Raw genomic sequence first — 17465 nt, 5'->3', positions numbered from 1 at the left:
ATGCCCTAGTTTATTGTATATTATACATGTATTTTTTCTTGTATTGTACATTAGTCTCTCGAGGCATTAGGACAAGTAGGTGATTGTTGGGATTGGTGTCATAATTCTCTCGGAGACTTTTTGTTTGTAATTCTGCACATTGTTTATGAATAAAATAAGTGTTATTTCATTATGACATTTACTCATATCCAATAAACAAAGTTCCATGGTTATCTTATGTAAACTTAAGCATGTATATGAGATATACAAGTGGATCATGCCTTAAGTGATAACCTAAATAGGTTTGTAGTATAAGGATTAAGGTGGGATACCTGATCCTGGTGACACTATGGATACAACCCGTTTTGTAGTGGTTTGCAAGCGTTGTAAACTGCTACAGATGGTAGATCCTGACAATTCATGTGGGGATATGCAAGCGGTGGTGTCCTATACAAAGAGTTTATATAAGACCAGATCACAAGATGACTAGACTCTGTATATAACATCGTTGATACTGAGACTTACATCTCACCTAAATGATCATAGGTGACATGACCTCAATCCTGAGTGTTTTGGGAACTCTTGCCTTTGAAGGAAGTCCTTTGATTAGTATGGTTGAGAGTGGCCAGATTGCCAACTCAACATGTCTACCTTTTTGGAGACTTGTTTGATCTAGGAGCTGGGAACTCAATTACACAAGATGGAATTCACTCCTTCCCGAAATAAGGGAAAGTAGATAGATTGATCCCTTAAGGGCTGATTCCGGGGCTTGAACATAGTGGCCACAACTTTTCTTTGGAAGAAAGGACTCAGTCATAGTAGGACTATGATTTATGTTCATTAGAGGGATCAGTGGTACGTAAGGAGTTAGATGTAACTATAGGGGCATAATGGTTATTGGCCGAGTTGTACTTACGAGTGATCTGGGAAGGATCATCGCACTGTTGATTGGTTAAAATGGACACATGACATATCTGTAGTAAGGAGAGTTCAGTTGTCGGTCTTTAATGGAGTGTCTGGCAGTTAATGGATGGTGAATCCCGTGACTAAAGAGTTTAGTCAGTTATTCACGTACCGTTGGAGCTTCGAGCTACAGGTCCATAAGGTCCCTTTTGTAGCTCAATGGATTCAAGATGAAAATCAGTTTTTGGTGTTGATTTGAAATGTTCAAATTGTCAAGAGGTAATTCGATTATATATGATATGATCGGTATGGTGTATGAGATACATCAAGTGGAGGGTTAATGTAAATGAGATTTACATTAAATGCCATGAAATTAAAAAAAGAGCTATGGTTTGTATGTTTCATGAGATGAAATATTAAAACTATAGGTTATAATTATAGTATGATAAGTTGGTTATCATTTATATTTATAATAATATTAATTATTGGATAATTATCTCTTTTTCTCTAATAACCAATTGATTGGGAGGTTATTGGTGGTTTCATGGTAACCGTGAGATAAAAGGAAAAATGTTTTCTTAATTTTAGTAAGATTTGTAAAACGTTGATTTGAGTTTTGTACTCTCAAAAATTATTCACGGGATAGTTGTCAAGTAGATCAGATTTACTAAATGACAGCCTGGAGAGACTAGACGATCGTAAAGTGTTTCTACACGATAGACACTCAACTAGACGATGAGCTAAACGATCACATAGCTTTTATTAAACGATTGGGCATCGACCTATACGATAGCCTTTATCTCCCACTTGGTCAATCGTTTGCATGATTGTTCTCCTCTGATCTCATCCTCTAACTAAATCCACACAGAGCCCACACTCTGGATTCTCACACCAAGAATACCGAGGTAACCTTGTTGGTGGTGTCATAGTCAACTTGACACAGTTGAGGTTCTGTGGAAGCCGTTTGAGTGTTGCAGTGTTGCAATTTGTTCGAGCATTCGTTATCAAGGAACTTGGAGATGAGTCTTCAAATGTTTGTTAATTCTTTCCCTTGATCTGTAGAAAAGCATGCTGTAATTTCTGTTTTGTGCATAACCGTATGTTTCCATTTGTGACTGTAATTGTTGTTGTTCATATACGATTAAAATTTGGAAAGATCCTTCCGCTGTTCATGGAAATCCTCATGTCCGATTTCCTTCAGCGCCATGATCACCAAACTCATTCATTGTTCCATCTACTAGAACAAATAAAGAATGAAGACACATTATAAGAAATATCCTCTCTCGGTAACTCCATGGAAATTTTGCAAAGGATGCGAATAGAAGGCAATAAAGTCATACTTGAGCTTGAAGGGGAAGAAGTGAGAGGGAAAGGAAATGGTTCGATATTGTCAAATGGGCATTCAAGCTTATTAAAGGAAAATTTTTACAAGAGGAAATTAAGATGGTTGATGAGATACAAGCTAGGGAGGAGCTTGATGGGGATAGTAGAGCTTCCAACTTATTCGTTTACCAGAAATTTCGTACAGAGAAGACATTGGATAAAAATGGAACTTTAGGGTTTGGGGATAAAGTTGGATAAAGGTCTCAAGTGGAATAGATGTTTTTGTGTGGGCAACGAAAAATTTTTAGTGTTTTTTTTTCCATCTTTTTTTCCTTTTATGTGTATTTCATGGCCTATTTTATAAAATGCTATCTTCAAAGGCTATGAAAAGGAATCTTTCTTGTAGTGTCTACAATTCTATGACATCAGATGTTGCAACCCAAGTGATGTTATGAAACGCTAAAGATCTTTGGACGTAATACAAGAGTTGTTCGCAATTCAATCTCGGGCTCAAAAAGACTACTTAAGGCAGATATTTCACTTTAACTATGAATGATTATTTTCATGTTATGAAAAATATGCTAACAATTTAGAACAAGATGGGAGCTCTATGAAGAATACAATCCAATTGTGGCTACACTCCAAAGTAGGACTGACAAGTGACCAACAATGTCATTTGAATTGTTGCCGAAAAAGAATATTCACAAAAAAAAAAAAAAAAAAAAAAAAAAAAAAACTCATTCAATGGATCTACATATGTAACCATACCTTCTACACCCTACCCAAATACCAAATACAACTGGTCATGTACAATTGCACAATTCATTCACTCCCAACTCAATGTCCTATCAGAAGACACTTATGAGACGTTTGAGATAAAGAGTTGATTATTATAGTCTTAGGTTATTATAGTTGGGTTATAGTAGTTTGTGTTTAGGATGTAAATTATTTTAGTTTGGATTATAATAGTATGTATTTGAGGTGTAAATTATTTTAGTTTGAAAAGTAAATAGTAAACATTATATTGTAGCAAAAAAACAAAGAATTAAAAAATGATGAATGTAAAATAGTAAAAACTATAGCAAATGGGGGTTAACTGTACAAGAGGTTTTGAAATAGTGTTGACTATAGCTAATTGGAGAATAAAGTGTAGGAGAGGTGGTTATTATAATCCTACGATAGTCCTTGTCTCAAACACACCCTTAGTATTCACTACTCTGATGACTTGGAAGGATGGATATTCCGAATGTCTATGAAGTTTTTTTAAATGAAAGGTAAGTGGGAAAAAGAAAACATCGGACCTAAATTTATCCTTCAATAAGAAGTACAGATTTAGAGAATAACATTACCAAAAGCCCCCACTCTCAAGATTTATTATCACATATCAAAAAGTTATTTAGTAAATAATTTCTCACCAAGAGCATTTTTGGACGGATCGGAAACTATATGCATACAGAAGCATTTTCACTTGCAACAAACACTTACAAGCAATGCGTTCAGCTCAACGTCGTATTCTTCATGTTCGCAAGGCAAATAATTCGTAGGATGAAATGTTTACAAAACCTAATAAGTTCGATGACAGAAATAATATATCAAACTGCAAAAAATCACCACCCAAACGAAAATGAATTGGAACAAAAGCAACAAGACAACGATCGAAATACTTGAAGGCACATCGCAGCCTCGAGAGTGTTCTGTAAGTACGTCAAATACAAGCGAAAAGTAGTTGCCTAAGTTTGCACATACAGACGGAAAATTAGGCAGAAAAAGAAAAAGAAATAAAACAAAAACAAAAGATCAATCACATTCTGCAATTAAGTATTTAAACGAATCACATAATCAAACGCAAAACCAAAAAAATGCTAAGTCAAGAGTTAATCAAAGCGAAATTTGCTGATTTCGAATCCAGAAGCGTCCGTGTAAATCAACATCAACAATTTCACTAAGAAAATAAGTTAAATAGAACATTTCTAAGTAAAACGAATGAACTTGTCACAATGATCTTCTTACTATTCAAGCAGTAGATTAACACAACTCAAATAAACAACTTCAAACGAATCAAAGAAGATCAACGAAACAAGAATTTGTTTGTCACCAACTATTTCTAGATTCAAGAGAGTGGTTTTCAGATATCAAAATTGACGGGCTGAAGTGAATATTTGGATGGAGAAAACTGACTGGATCTTGCAGTGAACTCGTGAGAGTACGAAATTATTGGTACATGCCGTCGAAGCTCAAGCTCCAAAACTCCGACGCCAGAGAAAGGAAAAGAAATCAAAGGAAAGAAAAGCTTGAGAATTAATCAGAAGTCATAACTAATTATGAGATTATATTAACTTATAGAACGGATCAAAAGGAGAAGAGGAAAAGGAGGGAAAAAAGAGAAAAATAATCCGACCTGCCGGATTCGAACCAGCGACCTAAGGATTAAGCTGCTTTCGACTACAGTCCTCCGCTCTACCAACTGAGCTAAGGTCGGAAGTTGAAGATTAGGGAAATTATTATTCTTAATTATTACTTAAAATCAATTTTATATACATTCAGAAGTGAATTTGAAATAGTTATGATTAGTTTTGTCATATTCAAAATAACTTTACTCCAAATCGATTTAGGATTTGTTTTTATATTTTTAAATGCGGTTTTTAAGATCAAATTTGATTTTAAATTATTAAAATTATGTTTTGAAGTATTTTTGAACACGAAAAAAACAATTTTGACCAAATCAATCTAAAACATGCACGTAAATCATGAACTTTGATTTGTAATGATTTGATTCATATATTGTTGATTTTGTAAAAATTTAATCTATATACTTTAAAATCTGTAACGTTAGAAGTTATGTTTGGATTGACTTTTTAAATGTTTAAAATTAATTTTTTCTCTTAGAAACACTTTTTTAAGCAGTTAAAAAGTCAAGCAGACAAGTCTTCTTTAGTCCTTATTGTGAAGAATTTATTGTTAAAATTAAGTGATATTACTTATATACGTAGATAAATAAACTAATTTGGGACCTAATATGTTTATAAACTACAAAGTCTAAATTGTTAGATAATAAAAATCAACATTTAATTTTGATTTTTTTTTTTACAATGTTGATTATTTGTTACAAATATGAAAATATACAATTGAATTATTACATATTAAACTACAAAGACTAAATTGTAACAAATTTAAAGATATAGAAACAAAATTTAGAGACTAAATTGTTGCTTCAATGCAAATTTAGAGACCCTGAGTAATTTTTAACCTAACTAAAAATTCCTAATCAATTTTTCCTCATATTTTGATTGAACTTTCAATTGCATCCAATCAATATGTGTAGTGATTTTTAACCCTATATTCAATTTATATTAAATTACCCTTTATTTATTTATTTTTGGAGGAAAAACACCAAATATTACAAAACTTACTATTTTCAACAAGATGAGCCTAATTAGTATACAAAATAATGATTCAACAAATTCTTTACAACTCACCAAAATGGAGATAGCTCAACTAACATAGTTTTTGTACTATCAATCTCGATGTAGGTTCGATTCCCCTACTTCATATATTGTGAAAGAAAAAAGAAACAAAACTTTTACGACTCACAAATCTCAAAAGAGAAAAAAAAAACAAACTATCGCGAATTCCCATTTAGAAATTTCATACAGAAAATACAAATAAAATGTTCATTGTTAATTCCAACCTAGCTCAACAGTCCAACCAATAGGTTTGAAGTTCAAATCATTCCCTCGCTATCAAACTCGTAAACATGAACATAATGCTCTTCAAAATCATGAAAGCCAAAGAAGGGGGGAAAATGAAAGAACAAAACTTGAAGAGAAACTCAAACGAGGAAATTTGAATAAACAATGAGCCAAAATTGTGCAAACTACAAAAGGATCAGACCTTGAAAAATATCACTCACTACTAATCTCTCAGAAAAGATACACAAAAGTCCTGTAAACACAAGAAGAAGAACTACTACAAGTCAACAACTAATGAACAATCCTTTTATATCCTGCCCCTATAATTCATTCTTTCAACCAACATTTACATCCAGTAATTGACCAACACTAGAATATTTTAGAGAGAGAAAAAAAATCAAACAGGAAAAGGAAGCGCAAGAAGAACTATGGCGTTGAAAAGAGAGATCAGATTGAAGGTTGTTTGCGCAACTTGTTTGCGACGTAGAGCAAATGACTGATGTTTGCTGGGGGATAGTGTTGGAGCAGTTTGAGATTAGCCGTAAAATCGCCTGCAAGTAAGCGTCGTCTAATGAGAATCAACATCGAGCAGCATATTCGGAGGAGTGTTTCCTGCAAATTGATTGAATATCAGGTCTAGCTCGATTTGATACAATTAAAATTTGTCCTGCTTAGTGTAAAACATTTTCATTTCAAAATGGTCCTGAATTCCCCACAACTACAAAATGCATGAAGAATCACTGTGGGGTAAGCCATAAGAAAATATAATCAAGTATGCACAGAAGGGATGGTAAAATTCTCCTACAACTTCAAGCATGTTTTCGCAACACGCTCGTGCTCTCATAGGTGCAGCAACCTCTCTTATATGATCTATACACAGCATGATAACTACCACAAGGAAATTCATCAACAGAATGAGGGTTATCTTATGACAAATAGGTCTTCCTTTACTAAATGGTTCAAATTTTATGCATTAGCTTATGACAAATAGGTCTTTTTTTACTAAATGGTTCAAATTTTATACATTGCTCCAGAATACCATGGATCTATAAGGGGGGATAACTTGAACCTAAAAGAAGAAAATATTACCAGAGGACCCTCAGGATCACTCAAAATTGTATCCCATATGTGAAGGCTGTCTGCAAAATTGAACTCTTGGGTCAAGAGGAGAGTGATCCACCTAAACGCATAAAACTGGGGGTTTACCTGTAATTAGACAAAATAGAGAAATGCAACAATAAATAATGGTATTAAATAGGAGTATCAGCTATTACAGTTGCCTTATTTTTTTTAGTACAATTATGGGTAAGGGGATTCGAACCACACACCTCGTGGTTACTAATACACTTGTATACCAATTGAGCTATGAAAACTATAGTCGTACAAAATATAGATATGCAAAATAAAATGAACTTAAATTACAGGTTAAGCCTAACACAAATACACAAGTAGAAATAGGGAAAATTGGGCACTATAAGGTCTCAGATTACTTCAGCTTTTGAGATGTAGACAATACTATGTTGGTACATTTCTTGATATATTTTCAAAGATTTGGTTCAGATCGCTTTGGGGCTGATACCTTAGCAACCATAAGAAATATTTTCAATCAAAATGTTCAAAAGACGATGTTACAAGTCATAACCATAGAAAATAGAAAGACCCAAATTGCTATTTTCTTTTGAGAAGAAACAGAGTTTCCAACGGAGTAAAAAGATAATTTAAGGAGGTAAAGAGCAAATGAGCCAATGGCCATAAAAACCATTATTCTTTTAAAAATAAAATTATAAAGACTAAAATCAAGAAAGAGAGCAAAGAATAATCCAAAGCCAAGGAGAATGATTAGAAAACTTTTCCTTTACAATTTTGAATGTTTGAAAATTTTGGTGCTTTAATTTTTATCATTTCAAATTTGAAGGCACTCTCCTGCTGAATAGTAATCTGAGTAAATAGGCAACACCTAAGAGTGGTTGCCATAATCAAACTAAGGAAAATACTGGAGATTTATAGGACTAATCATGAAAAGGAAATAAGCATCGAAATAGCCATATGTAAAATTAAAAATAATAAATAATTGAAGGCTCAAAACTGTCTGAATAAAAGTTAAAACTCTACTTTGGTTGTGATCTCAAGGTGACGCCAGAGCTCTTCATCATGCTCCTTCAGAAGTTGAGACAACTTTGTGATCGTGGCACGAATTCCCACAACGCTATTATCCAGTTGCTGACAGAAATGATCCCTAAATCCGCTCAATAACTCAACAAAACAAAAGAACGTGTCTGCTTCAGCAGATGCCTGAAATTTGAACAGTCAACATCAGGAAAGAAAAATGTAACAAAAAGATCACAGTTAAATGTTAAATGGCCATAACTATTGTTCCTTTAGGTGGAACACTAATCTGGCTCAGGAAAAGAACTTCAATGTAGTCAAATTGATTCTTCATTGATCTTCCAAAACAAATTTCTCATTTTACTTCTGATAAACCGAAAACAACATTGTCATTGAGAAAAAGAATCCATTTAATACACAACTATCTCTCAAGATTTCTTTCTGTGATATAAGCAAAAAATTACCAGGGAGAGATACTGGTTCCTCTACAGAATTTCATCTGCTAAAGATTTTCACGATTGAAATTAACTCAAACGAATTTTTAATTAAATAAGAAATAACTTAAATTATTCATCTCATAGCCGTAGAATGCAGGCATAGACATCTAATGGTTCCAAATGCAGAATAAATGAACAATCCATTTAACTCAGCCAAAGTTTCTTTTCTTCCTTTTTTTGAGAAAGAAACTAGACTTCTCATTATCAGAAAAGAGGTACAGAAACTCTAGTTAGAAAAGGTTTGTCTAATGGTTCCAAATGCAGAATAAATGAACTTCTTTTCTTCCTTTTTTCAGTAAGAAACTAGACTTCTCATTATAAAAAAAAAAGAGGTATAGAAACTCTAGCAAGGCTCTTTCTTTTTCTTTTTTTTTTTTTAAAAAAAAAATCAGAATTGAGGATTTAAATCTTTGTCGTTTTGATCAAGGTTTATAATTCCTTATCAATTGAGCGATACTTAGGTCGACTACCAAAGTTTTTAGCTATGAAAATGTGTCCCAATAGCTATCAGGCAAAAAGGCCAACTTATTTAGAAGCATATTTGCGGCACTATAGAGCTAACATCATCATTATTCATATAACTATCAGGTGGATCGGGGTGTAAAGAAAAGTTACCACATTATCCTCATCAGGATCGCTTCTAAATACATAGTATAGAGGAGCTAAAATTTCATTCATCCCTTGAACATATCTAATTCCTGGATTCAACTTTGCAAATACAATTAAGATATTTCTCAGAGCCTCCTGAAAGTACAAAGCACAATTAACATAAGATAATTGTCCAAACCTCTATTAAACTCATATTACACGTGTCAATTATTTATGCATACTCAAAGACTAACCTGGTTAGATTTTGCAAGTGATGAGTCCCCAGAGAAGAAGTGCATATCTGGATGAGTACGCTTTACATCTCGGTCAATCTGTTCTATAATCTCAGAGTCCTAACATATAGGTGATAAATTAGACTAAAATGATGTTACGGCACATTATCATATTGTTCTATCACTGTATAAGCCCAAATAGAAAAGATACATATGAAACACAGACAGGATATGATTGATATATTACAGAAGTAAATATTAAAAATCTGGTAAGAAGACAATCTCGACAAAATCAAATATCAGCATATCTTTCCATAACAAGAAAACATTCGATGATTTCTATCACGGCAAAGTATCTGAAAAAGCAGGTTATCACATGACCTAGAGGGGGATATTTTTCAAGTGAATATCTATCGATCAGGATCCCAGAAAACAAGTTATAAATTTTAAAGTGCTGTAAACTCTCTGTCACCAAAACATGCTTTTCAAATTGAGTTTTCTGGCCTTGATTTCCCTCTTCTATTCCAATTACACTTCTTAAGGGTCCAATTGCATAAACAGTTGACCCATGCATAAGGTTGAAGAAAACTCATAGAGGTCGATTGCATAATTGAAAATACTCAAGTTCATCTAGAACATTAAGAATTTATAATTACGGCATGATTATTCTAGAATCAGCGAACATCCACCCGTTCTCCCAATAGAACAAGAAAATATTTTATTTGGGTTATTATTATTATATTTTCTTTTTGATTTCTCAGTACAAGAAACAATATAGGTATGGGAGATTGAACCTTCAACTTCAAAGAAGTTAATAGGTGCCCTTATCCATGAGAGCAAGAAAAGGTTTAATTCTTTGGATGTAACTACTTTAGTCCAAGGTTCATCATACAGTCAAATAAAGATTACACAAAGTTTAAAGATTCTGATTAACAAACGGTTAAAGTTGACAGAACTATTTACATTTTGAGTTCAGTACAGAGTGGCCCAGTAATTCTTTATAAATACTTTTTCTGTGGGATACATTAAATATAATGGATTTCATAAGGTTAGACAGGGGATAAAATTTTTATCACAAGTTTAATAATAAAGGATACCTGGAAGTACTGATTCCAGATGCTGGTTTTCCCAAGACTCAAAGGATGTTCCTCTTGACTTATTTCTGACCTTGAGAGTGGACCCTTGTTCGTTTCATCATGCTCGTAACTTTTGGCCTTCTCCAACCTCCTTGAAATTTCGGACTGACTAGCCACAAAAACATTAAGAAAACCATGTTTGTACATACAAACTGATTGCAGCATATCGTTTTTTGCTTTGTTTACCACATGGTAACGAATTTGAAGAAGAATCGTATTGACTAATTAGAATAGGAATAAAACAACAGATAATGTGTGTATTTTGTGAAAGGGAAGAGAAATTACTATAGTGTAATGTACTACCATATAGAATTAAAATACATTCTAATTTGATGAGGACCCACAATAAAGTAGATAAAATGGAAAAGTGGAGATGAGGTTCACAGAATTAAGACAACGGGAATTACATTCTCGACTGATTAAACTAGAAATCCAATTTTGGGAGAGGAAATCAAGAAAAGTGGTTGAAATTCTCTCATAAACGTTTCCAATTGCTAAATAAGACCTTTCTGTTATCAAAGCTAAGTGATTAACCCCATAAGGCATATTTACACCCCTTGTTGGCTGGATTTTAAAAAGAAAAAGGCAAAAGAGGAGCGACTACACCACAGAAAACTAGATGAATCCTTCTACAAAATGTTAAGAGACCAAAATGGAGAGTGAAAAGTTCCACAGTATGACTTACAGGATTCATCAAAAGCTCTTCTTTAAAATGCTTGTATTGAGACCTCTTTTTAGCTAACTCAGATGTCCAGAGCCCACGATCTGGTGGCAGATAACCCAACAGGAGCTACGATCAATCAAATGAGCCAATAACTATTAGTTCTGGACTCGTCACGACAAATCTAGCAAATATGCTTCAGCAGAAAATTTTGACGCACAATAAAAACTACAAATTACATACTTTCCAGACGGTTGAACGAATTCCTGGACCATCCGGTATGCCCTGAGATGCAATTTTACGCAATTCACGCAGATTTATGATCTTCTTCGACAACTGCCATCCAGAATATAGGAAACAATCAACAACTAAAAGAATGAGAAGAATATATAATCCAAAACATGCAGGAGATCACACTAAAAAGCAAACCTCTACAATAAGCTGTGCCTGGCGAGATACATCCTCAGCAGAAGGGCCTGAGGAAGTGCCATTATCGTCGTTGGTGACATTGTTATTAGCCCTGGAGTCTCTATCAGACTTAGGAGACTCGGTTCTAATGGCGGTGCTCGCAGACGGAGGAGGAACCGGGACAGGGGGTTCAACGACGGGTTCCGGCGAAGAAGTGGTGGCTGCCGGCTCGGAAGTGTAGCGGTGGAGGCGATCGTCGTCGACAGAAGGAGTAGAGGACCAAAGAGAGCTATTGAGCCAATCCGGCACACGTTTCTTCACCATTTTTTTCTCTGTAGCGATTGTGAACGAATTCAGAACAAAATTACTGCAATTATTTTAGATGAATTTGAATTTGAGCGATTGAGATTGTCTTCAACCTCTCGCTTCGATTGCTAGGGTTCCGAGCTCAATTTTTTTCCTTTTTTCTTTCCTCCTAATTTTTCCCTTTTCCGATTTAATTATTCGTTAAACATCTTTTCCTTGAGTTTGCCGTTGCCTCTCTGAAAAGGGGACTCTGTGGACGAAAGTGGGAGAAGATTTGGAAAAACTTGTGTAACCGGGGCATGCAAGAAAGTTCGTGACGGACAAATAGTAAGCCGCCACATCATGATGCTAAAATATTTTGGAAATTATTGTAATTCGTAACGGTTTTTTTTATGGGAAATTTATTCATGAGTTGCATTTACTGAACTACATAGATTTCAACTACATTCCATAAAAGAACTCACATAAAAAGGTATTGAATAAATAAATATCTATTATGAATATTATAAAAAAAAATAGATGTCTTATGTGTCAATCTTCATGTTGTCCATGTGTCTTGGTGAGAAATCTACTTCAAAATTCCACTCAATTTTGCATATTATCCAATTTTCATAATTTTAGTCATTTTATTTTATTTATTTTCATAATTTTAGTCATTTTATTTTATTTTATATTTTATTTATTTATTTTTATATTATATTTTCTCTATATCTGTGTTCTTGTTATGCTTTGTTGTGCTCCTCAATTTCAATCAACACGAGCTCCTGTCGCTCCCTCGCTGAAGGTAGGTCCTAAAGATAGGTAAGTTTTTTTTTTCTTTATTATAATTAATAAATTAATGTTATTTTGCATATTTAGTACATATTAAATTTCTAATATAAATATAATGTTTTGTGATAGTGTTTCCATGACAAATCTTACAAAATCAGAATTTGCCGTCCTTGACATTAATGACAATAATTATTTTCCGTGGGTGTTCGATGCCAAAATTCACCTGAATTTGGGAGACATAACTAAAGAAAGAAATACGACATCCAGTCAAGACAAAGCAAAAGTTATGATTTTCCTTCGTCATCATATGATGAATAATTAAAAATTGAATGTCTTACGATAAAAGATCCTCATATCTTGTGGAAAAATTCGAAAGAAATGTGATCATAAGAAAACAATTGTTCTTCCTAAATCTCGTTATGAGTGGATGCATTTAAGGCTACAAGATTTCAAATCAATAAGTGATTACAACTCCGCATTATTTAATGTCAGTTCAAAATTGTTGTTATGCGGAGAGAAAATTATTGATGCTAGTATGTTAGAGAAGACATTTTCTATATGTTGAATATGCTCCTGCAGCAACAATATCAAGAGAAGGGTTTTAAACAATATTCTGAACTAATTTCATGTCTTCTCGTGACCGAAGAAAATAACGAGTTATTGATGACGAACCACGAATCTCGACCAACTAGAACAACATCATTCCTTGAAGTGAATACTGTGAATGTTTAATAATCGTGGTCGAGGTCATGGTGTAATCGAGGTTGTGACCGTGAAAGAGGAAGGAATAATTATTATTTTCATGGTGGTCATTCTAATCATTCAAATTTCAAAAGAATCACACAAAATGATGATCATAAAAGAAAAACTCCACAAGATAAGAGTTCAAAAAGTGTTGAAAATAAATGCTTCTGATGCGAAATGACTGGCCATTGGTCACAAATCTATCATACGTCAAAACACTTAGTTGACCTCTATCAAGGCTCCATGAAGGAAAAAAAAATGTGGAAGCAAATTTTGCATACCAGGAGAATGACATATTTGACCCATCCTATATGATAAATTTGGATATGGCGGACTTCTTTGAATCTCCTGAAAAGAAGATTGACACAGTTGATGGAACATCAAGTGTTTCATTTGATTTTGAGAATATCTAGACTTAATGTTGTTGTTTTCTTTTATCTATCTTCATGTTTTTTTAGTAAATATTAACTTTTATATATTTTAAGTGTTGTTTTTTTTTATTGTAATTATTTTCTTTTAATGAAGAAACATGGATCATTTTCATATGTTGGGTGATTAAGAAATGAGCAAAGAAGATCTACAACTACACACACAATACTTACAAATTAAAAATACATTTCCAAATTGACGATGTTGAAAGCAAAAGTAAATACACTATCAGGTTCTGTAAACTTGATCGAAGGTTTTGGATAAGCAAATATTATTTTGCCTAGAGGAACAAAATTTACAATTGACAATGCATTATTCTCTAGTCAATCAAAGAGAAATCTTCTAAGTTTTAAAGATACACGTTGCAATGGTTATCATATTGAAATTGATAGTAAAAAAAAATGTGGAATATCTAAATATTACCTCTACTATCTCAAATGAAAAGGTATATTGGAAAAGTTGTCTGCTTTATCTTTTGGATTGTATTATACTCATATTCGAGTAATTGAACTTATGCAACAATGAACCTGAAGTTCATGAATCCCAGATATATTTGCTATTGGCATGATAGATTGGGTAATCCAAGGTCTATAATGATGAAAAGAATTATTGAGAATTTAATTGGACAACCATTGAAGAGCCAAAAGATTCTTTAATCTAATGAATTATCATGTGATGTTTGCTCTCAAGACAAATTAATAATTAGACCATCACAAGCTAAAGTGAGAACTGAATCACCTGCATTTTTAAAACAAGTTCATGGTGATATATGTGGACCTATTAACCCACCAGTGAACAATCTAGATATTTTATGGTATCCATAGATACATCTAGTAGATGGTCACACATGTGCTTATAATCAAGTCGAAATCTTGCATCTGCAAGATTACTTGCTCAAATAATTAAGTTAAAAGCACAATTTCCTGATTATACAATTAAGACCATTCGTCTTGATAATGCTGATGAATTTACATCCTAAGCTTTTGATAATTATTGTATGTCAATTGGGATAAGTGTTGAACATCTTGTAGCTCATTTTCATACACAAAATGGTTTATCAGAATTATTTATAAAACATTTACAATTAATTGCAAGCCCATTACTTATGAGAGCTAAACTTCCTTCATCTGTATGAGGACATGCTATTTTGCATGTAGCATTACTTGTAGGCATTATGTCAGTAACTTATCATAAGTACTCGTCATTTACAATTAGCTTATGTTCATAAGCTAAATATTTCCCATTTAAGAACTTTTAAATGTGCAGTATATGTTTCAATTGCTCTACCACAATGCACTAAAATGGGTCCTCAAAAGAGGTGAGGAATACATGTTAGATATGATTCCTCATCAATTATTAAATATCTTGAATCCCTGACGGGTGATGTATTTACTGCACGATTTGTTGATTGTCATTTTAATGAGAAAATTTTTCCAACATTATGGGAGGAATTAAGAAATTGAAAAAAGAAATTACATAGAATGCATCGTTATTGTCTTATTTAGATCCCCATATAGATCAATGTAAACTTGAAGTTCAGAGAACAATTCATTTGCAAAATATAGCAAATCAATTACCAGATGCATTTATAGATGCAAAGAAAGTAACTAAGTCACATATACCAGTTGCAAATGTTCCATAAAAAATTGATATCCCAACACTGAGTTGTCACTAATGAGTCTGGAACACGTCAGAAGCGTGGAAGACCAGTGAGTTCCAAAGATAAAAATCCTCGAAAACGAAAAATAATTAATAGTAAAAAATGCTTGGTAGAGGATGTAAGTACCCATGAAGAAATCGTCGACATGACTAGTGAGGAAGATGAAATACCTAAAGATAATAATGAGATTTCAATAGACTGTCATGATAGGAAAAAAGATGGAATCAAACTAATGTAATTATTGACAACATTTTTGCATATAATGTTGCTCTTGATATTATATCTGAAAATGAGGATCCTGAACCAAAGTCTATTGAAGAATATTGACATAGAAAAGATTGACTTCAGTGGAAATAAGCAATCGAGGAAAAATTGAACTTACTTTCAAAACGACAGGTTTTTGGACCAGTAGTCCGAACACCAGAAAGTATCAAACTTGTGGGATACAAATAGGTATTTGTGAGAAAAATAAATAAAAATAATGAGGTCACAAGATACAAAGTAAAAGTAGTTGCACTGGTTTTTCAAAAAGACTTGTTATTGATTATGAAGAGACAGATGCAATTATACTAAGATATTTAATTGACCTGACTGTGTATGAAAGTCTGGATATGCATCTTATGGATGTAGTCACAACATATTTATATGGATTTCTTGATAATGATGTTTATATGAGAATCCAGGATGGATGTGGTACAATCGTCAGAATGAATATTTGTTGAAATAAGGATATCATTGTTGGGGTTGATGCCCTAAAATCTCGTGTCCTGTAGTTTGTAAACAGTTTGTACGAACGCTTGTGTTGTATAATATATGATATTTACTTCACATCTTGTTTTTTTGCTCAGTTGCATGTTTTATTTGTTTTACCACAAACCAATAAACTTAAAATCCCTGGTTATTTGTATGTATCTCAAGCATGTATGTGGTGACATACAAGTGGATCATGTCTTGAGTGATAACCAAAATGGTCTGTAGTATATGGATATAGGAGGAAAACCTTATCCTGGTAACGCTACGGATGCGACCCGCTTTGTGGAATGGTCATAAGTATTGTAACTTGTCACAGATGGCTGATCTTGATCATTCGTGTCAGGGACATGCGAGCGGAGGCATCCTATACAAAGAGTTTGTATAAGACCTGACCACGAAGTGTTAACGTCTCGTTATATAACACTGTTCATGACAGAGACTTCACTTCACTAGGATGACCATAGGTAACATGACCTCAATCCTGAGTGAGTTGGGAACTCCTGCCATTGAAGGCAATCCTTTGATTTATATGGGTGCAAGTGGCCAGGTCGCCGATTCAAACCTACCATTTTGAGGATTCGTCTGATTTGGGAGCTGGGAACTCAACTACACAAGATGAAATTCAATCCTTCCCCAAGATCTGGTAAGTAGACAGATAGCTCCGTTAAGGGCTGATTCCAGGACTTGAACGATGTGGCACCACACACTTTCTCTTGGCCCGAGAGGTGTTCACACATAGTTTGACTATGTTGTATTGTTCATTAGAGGAATCAGTGGTACTTAAAGAGTGAGATGTAATTGCAGGGGCAAAACAGTAATTTGGCCCAACTGTACTTACGAACATCTGTGAAAGGTCATGGTACTCATGATTGGTTATATCCAATGGACATAGAAATATATCTATGGTAAGAAGAGTTTAGTTGTTGGTCTTTAGTGAAATGTCTGACAGTTAACGGATGGTGGATCTCGTAGCTAAAGAGTTTAGTCAGCTATTCACGGATCGTTGGAGCTTCGAGCCACAGGTCCATTAGGTCCCCTAGGTAGCTTGGATAAAGTCGAGAATCAATATTTGGATTAATTTGAAATGTTCAAATTGACAAGAGGAAGTTCGATTATATATAATATAATTGGACTGGTTAATTATATATGACATAATTGGCTAAATGTATGAGATACATTATTTTGGAGGAAATTAGATATAAATATGATTTATATCAAGTAGAGGATAAATTACTATAGTAGACATGAGATATCAAACTATAAGGTAAAAATATAATAT

The 17465-nt window shown here is 33.5% G+C and overlaps 1 protein-coding gene and 1 non-coding gene across 3 annotated transcripts; both read right to left on the bottom strand.

Moving 5' to 3' along the window:
- Positions 1 to 4597: 4597 nt before the first annotated feature.
- TRNAY-GUA lies at positions 4598 to 4684 on the bottom strand. Its single transcript is given in 2 exon segments — positions 4598 to 4633; positions 4648 to 4684. It is a non-coding gene; the product is annotated as a tRNA-Tyr (tRNA).
- Positions 4685 to 6022: 1338 nt separating this feature from the next.
- On the bottom strand, positions 6023 to 12055 carry LOC120068064 (TBC1 domain family member 13-like). Of its 2 annotated transcripts, none has more exons than XM_039019734.1 (9): positions 11545 to 12055; positions 11359 to 11451; positions 11136 to 11244; positions 10416 to 10630; positions 9340 to 9438; positions 9113 to 9241; positions 8007 to 8186; positions 6984 to 7100; positions 6023 to 6506 (listed from the first exon to the last, which is right to left on the bottom strand). In XM_039019734.1, exons 1-9 carry the CDS (start codon positions 11845 to 11847, stop codon positions 6342 to 6344), a joined length of 1410 nt encoding a protein of 469 aa, XP_038875662.1. In that variant the 5' UTR covers positions 11848 to 12055; the 3' UTR covers positions 6023 to 6341. The 2 variants fall into 2 exon arrangements, with proteins under 2 accessions (XP_038875662.1, XP_038875661.1); XM_039019733.1 differs by having other exon boundaries at positions 10416 to 10559; positions 11140 to 11244.
- Between the last annotated feature and the right edge of the window lie 5410 nt (positions 12056 to 17465).

This window comes from Benincasa hispida, chromosome 12 (assembly GCF_009727055.1).
Source record: "Benincasa hispida cultivar B227 chromosome 12, ASM972705v1, whole genome shotgun sequence".
Taxonomy (NCBI): domain Eukaryota; kingdom Viridiplantae; phylum Streptophyta; class Magnoliopsida; order Cucurbitales; family Cucurbitaceae; genus Benincasa; species Benincasa hispida.
This window is presented reverse-complemented; position numbering and strand designations above follow the sequence as displayed.